At 41.0% G+C, this 12,271-nt stretch overlaps 1 protein-coding gene across 8 annotated transcripts in view; it reads right to left on the bottom strand.

Annotated features, from left to right (window-relative positions):
- Positions 1-12,271, bottom strand: part of LOC109461305 (uncharacterized) — an 81,326-nt gene that overhangs the window by 11,478 nt on the left and 57,577 nt on the right. For 6 of the 8 annotated variants that reach the window (XM_074314616.1, XM_074314611.1, XM_074314612.1 and 3 more), the window contains 3 exons: positions 6,259-6,418; positions 3,686-3,750; positions 3,091-3,217 (listed from right to left, as the gene is read on the bottom strand). In XM_074314616.1, coding sequence (XP_074170717.1) covers positions 3,091-3,217; positions 3,686-3,718 — 160 coding nt within the window. In that variant the 5' untranslated portion in view covers positions 3,719-3,750; positions 6,259-6,418. Of the gene's footprint in view, positions 1-3,090; positions 3,218-3,685; positions 3,817-6,258; positions 6,419-12,271 lie in introns of all 8 variants that reach the window. The other 2 variants (XM_074314615.1, XM_074314614.1) reach the window with 2 other exon arrangements.

Genomic DNA, 12,271 nt, shown 5'->3' on the forward strand with positions numbered 1-12,271 from the left:
AGGTGGTCTTGGGGTGGGCGTGCCCAGTGACCAGTTTCAAAACAAGCTAGAGCATCACCCAGCCGCCTCCAAGGATGACACACCCAAAGAGCAGATTGAGCAGGCACCAGAACACTGCTGAGACAGATCCTGCTCTGTAGGGTCAGCCCCTACACAACTCCTCCACTGTAGTCATGGCCAGTCCTCATAACCAATGAGCCCAAGGGTCAATCCCTCTCATTGATGGGCAAACAGCAACTAAGGCTCAACTGCAAACGGAGGGCACACACAACCCACACAAGGGACACATCTGGAGTGTGTGGCTCAAGTGTCTAGGAAGACTGCACCACTGAGCCCCACAGCACACCTAGTACATAAGGCCACTCTACTAAGACCAGGAGACACAGCAGCTCTATCTAATACATAGAAATAAATACAGGGAAGCAGCCAAAATAGGGAGACAAAAAATCATGTCCCAAATAAAAGAACAGAACAAAGCTCCAGAATAAGAACTAAACAAAATGGAGACAAGCAATTTGCCAGATGCAGAGTTCCAAACAATAGTTATAAGGATGCTCAATGATCTCAGGGAGAACTTCAACAAAGAGATAGGAGACATAAAAATGGAGATAAAAAATATAAAAAAGAACCAGTCAGAAATAAAGAATATAATAACAGAAATGAAAAGTACATTACAGGGAATCGACAGATTAGATGAAGCAGACGATTAAATCAGCAATTTAGAAGATAAGGTAGCAGAAAACACCCAAGCAGAATAGCAAAAAGATAAAAGAATCCAAAAAAATGAGGATAGTTTAAGGGGCCTATGGGACAACTTCAAGTGTACTAACATTCACATCATAAGGGTACTACAAGGAGAAGAGAGACAGCAAGGAATTGAAAACATATGTGAAGAAATAATGACAGAAAACTTCCTTAACCTGGTGAAGGAAACAGATATAAAAGCCTAGGAAATGCAGAGTGACAAACAAGATGAACCCAAAGAGGCCAACACCAAGATACATCATAACTAAAATACCAAAGGTTAAAGACAAAGAGAGAATCTTAAAAGCAACAAAAGAAAAGAAGTTAGCTACTTACAGGGTATTTCCCATAAGACAATCAACTGGTTGCTCAAAAGGAACTCTGCAGGCCAGAAGGGACTGACAGAACATATTCAAAGTGATGAAAAGCAAGGACCTACAACCAAGATTACACTACCCAACAAAGCTATCATTTAGAATCAAAGGACAGATAAAGAGTTTCCCAGATAAGAAAAAGCTAAAGGAGTTCATCACCACCAAACCAGTATTACAAGGAATCTTAGAGGGACTGAAAAAAAAAAAAAAATCAAAAATATGAATAATAAAATGGCAATAACTACATACCTATCAACAATTACTTTCAATGTAAATGAATTCAATGCTCCAATCAAAAGACAGGGGGCTGAACGGATAAGAAAACAAGACCCTTACATATGCTGTCTACAAGAGACTCACTTCAGACCGAAAGACACACACAGACTGAAAGTAAAGGGATGGAAAATATATTAATATTTCATGAAAAAGGAAACAAACAAATAGCTGGGGTAGCAATACTTATACCAGGCAAAACAGACTTTAAAACAAAGGCTATACCAAGAAACAAAGAAGGACCTAGTAATCTCATTTCTGAGTATTTATCCAAAGAAACTAAAAATGCTACTTTGAGGGGATATGTGTAGCCAGCCATATGTTCACTGCAGCATTATTTACAAGTCAAGCTATGAAGGCAACCTGGGTGTCCCTGAATATGAATAAAGAAGAGGTGGTACATACCGTGTTTCCCCGAAAATAAGACCTAGCAGGACCATCAGCTCTAATGTGTCTTTTGGAGTAAAAATTAATATAAGACTGGTCTTATTTTACTATAAGACTGGGTATAATACAATATAATAATATGCTATAATATACTATATAATACCGGGTCTTATATTAATTTTTGCTCCAAAAGATGCATTAGAGCTAATTGTCTGGCTAGGTCTTATTTTTGGGGAAACATGGTACATACAATGGACTATTACTCAGCCGTAAAAAAGAATGAAATCTTGCCATCTGCGGCAGCATGAATGGACCTAGGGGGTATAGTGTTGAGTGCAGTAAGTCAGACAGTGAAAAACAAATGTCATTATGATTGTATTCATAAGTGGATTCTAAAGAACAAAATAAACAAATGAAACAGAAACAAACTCATAGTTATGGAGAACATTTTTATGGTTGCCAGATGGGAGGAGGGTAGGGAATGGGCAAAAAAGGGGAAGGGATTAAGAAGTACAAATTGGTTGTTACACAATAGTCATAGGGAAATAGCATAAGGAATATAATCAATAACATTATAACAACTATGTATGGTGTCAGATGGGTAATAGATGGAAAGGGGGTTGGATGCAGGGTGACAAATGTGAAAGGATTAAGAAATACAAATTGTTAGTTATAAAAAGTCATGGGGATATAAAGTAAAGCATATGGAATATAATCAATAACATAGTAATAAAGATGTATAGTGCCAAGTGGGTACTACTCAGGAGGATCACTTTGTAAATTATATAAATGTCTAGTCACTATGCTGCACACCCGAAATTAATATAAAATAATATTTAATATAAAAAAAGGAGGAGGAGGAGGAAGAAAAGGAAGAGGAGGAGGGGGATCTGAGCATTTGTGACCTCTTCCTACTTAAGAGTAGTAAGTTAGTGAGACCCTGCAAGACATGTACAAACGTAGGAAAGGGGTCACACCTTTCCCTAGACAATGCGAGGATAGCAACAAGCTGAGAACTTGGCTCTGGCAACAGAAACTACTTAATCCTTACTGTGCAGAGCCCCTCTGAGAATGGGATATATTCTTATTAGGGGACAGCAATTCCCTACATTAGGAACAAATGAATGACCCAAAGCCTCTCCCTACCTAACAACCTCTGAGTGGGTCATTTGACCTCAGCCCTGGGGCCATGCAGTAAAGGATACCACACACAACACCTCCCTCTCCACACTGCACCCCTGGCCTGTAAGGAAAAAAGAAGGAAGGAAGTGGGAAAGCGTAGATCTGAGTCCGAGGAGGAAAGTGACCTTACCCAGTGATGTCAAGTTCCCATAATTCTCCAGCATCACACTTCTGTAAAGGGCCCTCTGTGTGGAAGAAAGGATAGCCCATTCTGCCTGGGTTAAATACACAGCCACATCTTCGAAGGTCACCATCTCCTAAAACAAGAGGTTCCTGTTGCCCCAGAGCCAATTCTCTGACTCGGGGCCACAGTGTGGGACACAGGGGACAGCATGAGGGAGGGGTCCAATTAGGAATGGCTAATGAGAAAAGGTGAAAGAACTGGGTGTTAGACCATTAAATGACTATTTCTACAACCCAAAATCTGGAACTTCTCTCACTACCAGAAGAACTTCCATTTGAACATAAAATTTACTGTTATAAAACATGATAAAAACATTATCGAAAACCCTGGAGAGTCTCTCATTAATTAACCTTCCTAGAGCAAAATTTCTTTGTTTCTGTCAATACTCTGTCTTTTACTGTTACACCTACAAGTGGACAATTAGCTTCAATATGTCCAGACACGCACTCACAGGAGGCATCTCAGGACCTACTTATTCTCCCTTCACTGCCCCAGTGCTCAGTCAGTCCCCAATGTGTGTTCACTCTACCTCAAACCTTACCTGGTGCCAGGCTTTCAGGGCCATGGCTGCCATCACCTGGGATTCCTCTCAGTGAAGGGCAGTGGCTGAGGGAAGAAGCAAAGAGTGACTAATCCTGGCTCAGTCAAAGGCTCTCCTTTAAACCAACATACCTGCCAATAATAATAGCAACAATCATTTACTAAATGCCCACTGAGTGAGTGGTATATGAGTATTTCCTTTTAATCCACACCATAACATGAAGTTTGAATTCTAAGGACACAGATTCTGAAAGGGTAAGTAAGAAACTTGCCCTCGGGCAGCAGAGCCTATAATCCCCACTGTCCTTGGTAGGACATGAGTACTGGGGGAACATGAGTAAAGAGCAAAACAAGCAAAAGACACCAACAAATTAGAAGCAAAATCTAACAAGAGGAAACCCATTCATTTTTAAAAATAAAATTTTACTGGGAAACATATAAGGTTAAAAAAAAGGAGAAAGAAATAACATGTTTTTGAATGAAAAATACAAATCCTCTCATCCAGTCCCCACAATAAGCCTGTAAACCTTTTCTTTTCCCCAAATGAAAAAACAAGGCTAAGAGAATCATTTTCTCTAACAAGGTCACTCAGTTTGTGTATGGATGAACTTGGATCCCAAGCCAAATCTGCCAGATTCCAAAGGCTATGCTTTTTTTTATTTTTAAATTACAGTCGACATACAATATATTAGTTTTAGATGTACAACATAGTGATTAGACATTTATGCAGAGGGGGCCAAAAAAATGTATACATATTTTAAGAAAGGAAAAAACTATTAAAACTGTAATACTCAATAATACCAATAACAAAAGATGAGTATGTCACGTTTGACTTCTGCAATTACAAGTACTCAAAGTGGTTACCATCAGCATGATTTTAATACAGTTTTATCCTTTCTTAAAATGTGTGTACATTTTTTTGGCAACCTCTGTATAACTTACGAAGTGATCACCCCATAAGTCTAGTACCCTTCTGACACCATACATAGTTATTACAATACTTACTTACAGCATATATTCCCAGTGCTGTACTTTATATCCCCCCAGCTGCACAACTGCAAAGGCCATGCTTTCAATAACTACATTAAATTGCTTGCAATCACAATTCAATAGGATTTCTCTTAGAACCTGATAAAGTGATTCTAAGGTTAATATGGAAGAATAGATAAGAGTAGCCAAGAAAATTCCGAAAGAATCTCAGTAAGTCTTCCTTTTCCTGGACCTTGGGGCAGGCATCTTTTTTGCTAATCATTCCATTCTAGGACCCAGTGATAACCACAAAGGACCCTGAAAGGCCACCTCAAAATGCCAAAACGTCTGGGTTATTACTTTAATTATATCATCCTCTACAGACACTTTGTATTCTTAAGCAGTCACATGCTACCAAAGGCCAGCATCTTCCCCACAGCAACTCATTGCATGCTGTAATTTCCTGCTAGCCTTATCTTGTAGCACCCTCACCCTTCTCCTTAATTTAGCCACTCTGGCATTTTTTTCAGTTTTCTTTACTATGCTAATTCAGGACCTTTGTACCTGTTACTGCCTCTGTATGAACCACTCTTCCCCAACCTTAGAAACTTTGTAATTGATACTCTCTGCCTGAAACACTCTCCAGCAGCCTGACGCTCTTCACCTAGGTAATGCCAACTCATTCTTCAGATCATGCTCTACAGACCAGGTCAGGTCCCCATGTTACACTTTCCACTAGCACAGTATTCCCTTTCCTGTATATGTCACCCAGTTTGAGATTATATATTGATTTGTGCTTTTATCATTCAACAAACATTTATCATATACTTATTTCAGGCCAAGTGTGAAATACAGGAGAGAGAGAAAAAAAGGTGTGATCCATCTTGTCATTGAGCTTGGCCTAGACTAAAGACACACATTAATCCAATATTCTCATAAATAACTTTAAGATCACAATTGTGACTAGTGCCAGTGAGAATCTATTCTAAATGATAAGAATCAATAGGAATTAACTAGATTAAAAGGAAAATCTTTAAAAAAGTGACAGCAAGTGCAAGAGCATGTTCTAGAAGTGATAGGCCAAGAAAACTGTAGAACCAAGGGGAGTGCAAAACGAGGCCGAAGTTGCAAGAGACCAATGCGTGCAGGGCCTTGCCCATGGTGCCTCGGTCTTAGACCTAAAAGCAACAGGCCACAGCTACCCGGTTACGAGCAGGAGGGGTGAAATGATCAGATTTGATTAATTAACTTTCCCATTAATTAACTTTCCCATTAAACCGAAAGCTCTCAGAAGTCGGGACCCACGCCCTGCCTCATTCATTGCTGCATCGGGGAGCCGAGAACAGCGAACCCGCATTTAGCTGCTCGATAAGTAGTTGTTGGCCCAACGAGCAGAAGGGCTTTTTGGCTGTGTCGTCTCCTTTCCATCCACCGCCTCCATTTCCCCCCAAAGAAGCCGCCCGGGATGGGGCCAACGAAGGCACCCGAGGGAGGGCTGGATTGGCCCGCAGATGGCCTCCAACTCCCTCCACCCCGGCAGCAGGGACAACGGACAAAGAATACGCTCCTAGCAAGGACCCTGAGGCGACAAACCTCAACACTCACCTCACGAAAAGAGCAAAATGCGGCGTGACCGGACGGGCGTCACAGAGGCCGCGTCGCCCAAGCCTCACGTGCTTCCTCTCTAGGACCCCGGAGCGCACCGCTCAGTGGTTGTAGTCTTTGCCCCCAGTGCGGTGCTTTTTAACCTGGGATCCTCAGAGATCTTGAATAGGAGAGAAAGTTTATCATTGTTTTCGCTAATCTCTAACCGAAATTGAGCATTTCCTTTAGTTATGTGTTGGCGACAAACTACAGTAGTATCAGCAGTAATTTTGTCACCAACAGGAATCAGATATTTTCATGTCACATTACATACAGTTGATGCAGATAATCTCAAAATATGGGCTATTCTCACTAATTCAAAATTATAATCGTTATTAGGCTCACCTGTAGCTATTTTCACTTCATCACATTGGTAAAGATGCACATATTAGACGTGATTAAAAAATATGGCAAATATTTAAATTAAAAAAATATTACAGGGCTGGCCCGGTGGCTCAGGCGGTTAGAGCTCCGTGCTCCTAACTCCAAAGGCTGTCAGTTCGATTCCCACATGGGCCAGTGGGCTCTCAAGGTTGCGGGTTGGACTCCTGGAGTCCCACAATGGATGGTGGGCTCCGCCCCCGGCAACTAGCAACAGCAACTGCACCAGGAGCTGAGCTGCGCCCTCCACAACTAAGACTAAAAGGACAACAACTTGAAGCTGAATAGCACCCTCCACTGCTAAGATTGAAAGGACAACAACTTGACTTGGAAAAAGTCCTGGAAGTACACACTGTTCCCCAATAAAAAGTCCTGTTCCCCTTCCCCAATAAAATCTTTAAAAAAAAAAATTACAGTAAAAGACACATTGCCATTAATTCCCCTTCAAACTACTCCCCCTCGCTTCAAACACACTTATCCCATTGTCTTTGCCACTTTCTGAAGCAGTTCTGGAAGTCCTCTTTTGTGAGTGTGTTTAGTTGTGTTGTTGTGACTGCCTCCGTGTCCTGAATCGATTCACAACATTTACCTTTCGTGATCATTTTGACTTTGGGGAAGAGCCAGAAGTCAAACGGTGCCAGATCCGGTGAATAAGGTGGATGAGAACACACTGTAATGTTTTTATTTGACAGAAGTTACCGTACCAGAAGCGATGTGTGACATGAAACACTGTCATGATAGAGGATGAAGTAATGACACTCACGAAAGAGGACTTCCAGAACTGCTTCGGAAAGTGGCAAGAATGATGGAATAAGTATGTTCAAAGCGAGGGGTAGTATTTTGAGGGGGATTAACGGCAATGTGTCTTTTAGTATAATAATTTTTTAAATTTAAAACATGCACCATATTTTTTTATCACACCTCATATATTAATGCACTACAAATTTATTTTTTAAACTATTTATTTGTATTTTAATATAATTGGTTTTGGAGGGGTGCACAGGTATCCTTACACTGCAAAAGAGGTCGTTGGACAAAAACAGTTGTCTTCCTTGGAGGTAAAGTTTCATTTACATTAAGAAAGATCAGGACTGAGAAGGGATGCATTAAAGAACTATTTAGGAAGTGAAAACAGTGGACATTAAAAAAATGAATGAGTTATGAGAAGAAGCAACCTATGATAGCTGTATAGGAGTAGCTTGGATGCCCTGATAGATGAAAGTCATTAACTAAGATGAGAAATTCAGGAAGAGGAGCCAGTTTCAGGCAGGAAGATTACAGAATTCAGTTGTAGAAACACTGACTAACACACACACACACACACACACACACGCTTTATTAAAATATAATTCACATCCCATACAATGTAAACATTTATTTAAAGTGCACAATTTAGTAGTTATGGGTATATTCAAAGAATTGTGCAACCATCACCACAATCAATTTTAGAACATTTTCATCAATCCAGAAAGAAGCCCCATAACCATCAACACTCTCTCCCCATTATCCTTGTGATATACAAAATAATGTTCCCCTCCAAGATGTTTATGTCCTAATCTCTGGAACCTGTGAGTACCTTAGGTTACATGTCAAAGAGGAATTGAGGCTGCAGATAGAATTAAGGTTGCTAATCAGCTGAAATTAAAATAGCAGATTTTCCTGGATTATGCACGTGGGCCCAATGTAATCAGAAGCGTCCTTAAAAGTGGAGGAGGTTAATTGGAAGAGAACGACAGAGATGACAGCATGAGATAAACTTGTCCCAATATTGTTGGTTTTGAAGCTAGAAGAAGGAGCCCATGTACCAAGCAAGTGGGTGGCCTCTAGAAGCTGGAAAAGGCAAGGAAACAGATTCTGTCCTTAGCCAACACTTTGAATTTGGCTGAGTGAAACACATTTTGGACTTATAACCTCTAGAACTGGAAGATAATAAGTTTGTGTTGTTTTAAGCTACTCTTTGTGGCAATTTATTACAGCAGCAACAAAAAAAATTAATGCGTTCACTCCCCCAATTCAGGCCCTCCCCCAATCCTAGACAACCACTAATTTATTTTCTGAAGCTATAGACTTGCTTAGTCTGGATGTTTACATCATATAAATGTCCATTAAATCTGAATATAAAACAAAAAAAATGAGTTTTTACTGTTGGTGATTTTATTAGTCTTTAGAATGATGGAAACCTATCTGTTTATTTAGCAGCAAGACTTGGGCAGAGCTTGATGTTTTTGTATTTTGCTGAGGGAAGGTGATGCTATACTTTTAATCTGCACAAGCGCTCAACAAAAAACACAGATTATCCCAGTGAGGAGAAATGTTTCAATTATCCCTGGTGAATACCACTTCAAGCAGAGAAGCAGTGTGATTTGAGTTGTATTTTAAAGCACGTGAAAGAAACTACATACTGCACTGCCCTTCAACCCTGGCCATAGTCAGCATTAGCAGATGCCTCCTGGCAAGGGTTGAATTTAAGTGCCTGTTTCTCCATATTTTATTGATTTTTCTGAAAATGTTTTTTTCTTCAAATCACTTAGAAATTATATCTAGATTACTGTAGCAGGTGGACATTATTGTAGTATGTGATTCATGGGGAGCATTAGGAGCTAAATAACAACGCCTATGTCCTGCATAGTCACATTTTTTATGAATCAGGAGTACAGATTGCTCTGTTTTTTTTATATTTAGAAATAAATTCATCTTAGGATTTTGCAATCTGGGTTTCCCTGACCAAGAATATCATCCAATGTCCTTAGGACATTGTGAATGGGGAAAAGCCTAGGCATCCTGATAGCCTCTTTTTGCTTCAATGGCTAGTGAGTAATTTCCACACCCACTTGCCTAGACAGTCTCCCTGTGAGTCTTCAGCATTAATAAATAATAGCTAATTGGTGCTGGTCTATTGTACCACGTCTAAGAAAATGTATACCCAGATTCACGTCCATTATGATCTCTACCATCAAACATAATTATTTTAAAGCCTTGGCCACTCCTTAGATTCCATTGGAAGCCACCTTCTCTCCTATTTACCTCACGGCCTGAGTATCCAGCTCACCCTCTAACCCTTGCATGATCTATGAGTAATGTAAAATCATATGATCTTAGCATATTTGCTGCTATTCCTGACTTGAAAATGGTGGGGGAAATATCCACTTCTCTCCCAGCTCTCTGAAAAGCCTACCACGAATGGATTGACGTTATAATGGCACTTAAGTTTCATACCCAAACTCATTTTTGCCTTGGCTGCTAAAAAATTTACAGTTAAACTAAATGTTTTGTTGCAGTAGCTATATTGATATAGGATTTGATGGGATTATTTCCTTCAGCTGAAAACATACTTAATAGTAACAGAATGCCTTCCCTCCAAGATTGGGAAAAAGGCAGGTACTACTCAACATCATACTGGGAGTCCTAGCAAGTACAAGAAGGCCAGCAAAAGAAATAAAAGGCATACAGGTTGGAAAGGAAGGAATAAAGCTGCTACTATTTGCAGAGGACATGAATGTCTACATAGAACATCCCAAAGAATCTACAAAATTTAGAACTAACAAGTGAGTTTAGCAATGTCACAGAATTAAAGTCAAGGTACAAAAACAAATCAATTTTTGGATTTATTGTTCCAACAATAAAATTTCCTATGACACAATTTAAAAAATAGTGCCATTTACAAAAGCATGAAATACTTAGGTCTAACTCTAACAAAATATGTCCAAGATATGCATGCTAAAAACAACAAAATAATGACAAAAGAAATGAAAAAATACCTAATAAATGGAAAGAGATACTGTGTTGGTTGACTGAAAAACTCAATATTGTTAAGATGTCAATTCTCCCCAAATTGATCTATATATTCAAGGCAATCCAATCAAAATCCATCTTCTATCCAGCACATAGAATGAGCTGCGTAAAATGTCAACGTGACTTCAACTCTGTGGGTTAACGCACTTGGATGTCTCACCATCAACAAACTTAAATGCAAGATCCTGAGCCTCAGGTCTACAGGCAACAAGTGTCAGATGACAGGAAGGCCCACGACAGGAGACAACAGAAATAGCTGGGAGGCTCCACTGACCGTGTCTCAGGAGGGGGAAGACGAAATCAGGAGAGCCATCAAAGGAGGGCCAAGTGGGCACTGCGCGGGGACAACAGGACTTGGATTGAATGGACAAGGTGACAAGGGAGAATAAAGACTCAATAATGACTCAGAAATCTAAAAACAGGTCACAGAAATGGAGGGCTTCTTGAAATCTCCCCTGGAAGTTAAAACAAATTGAACAGCTATAATTCAACAAAAGGTTCCCTGAGCAACCCACAAGCACATCTCAGAGATCTGTGCCTAGAATGGCCCGAAGGTGGGCAAATCAGGCGAGCAGGGGAGGAGGGAAGGGGAAGTGCAGAGACCTGGGATGCAGGCCGCAGGATGTGGATGGAGCTCACTGCAGTCCTGGGAAAGGGAAGAATTCAGGCTGCAGGTGAACCCTCTGTGGCCCGCAGTCCTGCCCGAGGGATCAGCATATAATATGGCTGAACCCAGTACTCAAAGCAGAGACCTCAGAGCAAAGACTGGATACAGAAGGGTGAGAATGGTGGTTTAAACTCTCACTGCCAGGCCGAAAACAAAGACACGGAGCCTGGCCGCCTTCCCCCCACCCTCCCAGAGCTCCCCCTACTCCCACGCTCCCAGTGTTAGAAGAGGGCTCCAGAAGAAACAATAGCAGTGTCAGATTAAAGAACAGAATACCAACAGCTGTGAGAACTGCAGGGACGGTCCCGCAGCCACAGACTCATGCCAGTTATGTACCTGATGTGTCTGAGCTCCAGTCCAATTCTGAACTCATCTCCCTCCCTAAATTGGCTCCTTCTAACTCATATGAACTGCTCAGTACAAGGAGAAACTAATTCCGGTGAAGGGAAGGAACTTTATGGGCAAGACAGCCATGGGCTGGTAGTCGCCACTGCTCAGAGCCACAAACACACCAGCCACCTCTCACAGCCCACCCCTTTCTGGAAGGATCCCTGCAGGGGAAAGCAGAGCCACTGAGACATATAGGCTCTGCATCAGGCTACAGGGGCAGCATTGGGATTTCAGAAGCTCAGAACTCTATCACTTTCCACATCCTCCCACGGCGGGAGTGCCCTGAGACCCAGGCAACCTGCTCAAAGAGGGGAAGCCCACCTTCCAGGAACCCCCCATTGCGTGAGAAGCCGGAACAGTACAAGAGAAAATAAAACGCTACAGTGTGAGAGAAAATAAAAGGCTGCAGCGGGACAGAAAATAAAACATTCCAGCAACACCTACTGGAAAGCCAAAGAAAGACCTCTTTATATCAACCTGCTGCAGAACCCACTCCTGCAGATGCCCAGGAAGAGAAATAATAATTCACTAATTGCCATGAATAACCAAGGTAACAAGGCAGCTCAGAGAGAAAATGAAAACTCTCCAGAAAATGTCAAAAAACTTAAAGACATGGAAATATGTGAATTAAATGACAGAGAATTCAAGAGTGCAGTTCTGAAAAAACTCAACATGATGCAAGAAAACACAGCTAGGCAGTTTACTGAACTCAGAAACACAACCAAAGAACAGAATGAACATTTT

This window comes from Rhinolophus sinicus, linkage group LG11, assembly GCF_036562045.2.
Source record: "Rhinolophus sinicus isolate RSC01 linkage group LG11, ASM3656204v1, whole genome shotgun sequence".
NCBI classification, from domain to species: Eukaryota; Metazoa; Chordata; class Mammalia; order Chiroptera; family Rhinolophidae; genus Rhinolophus; species Rhinolophus sinicus.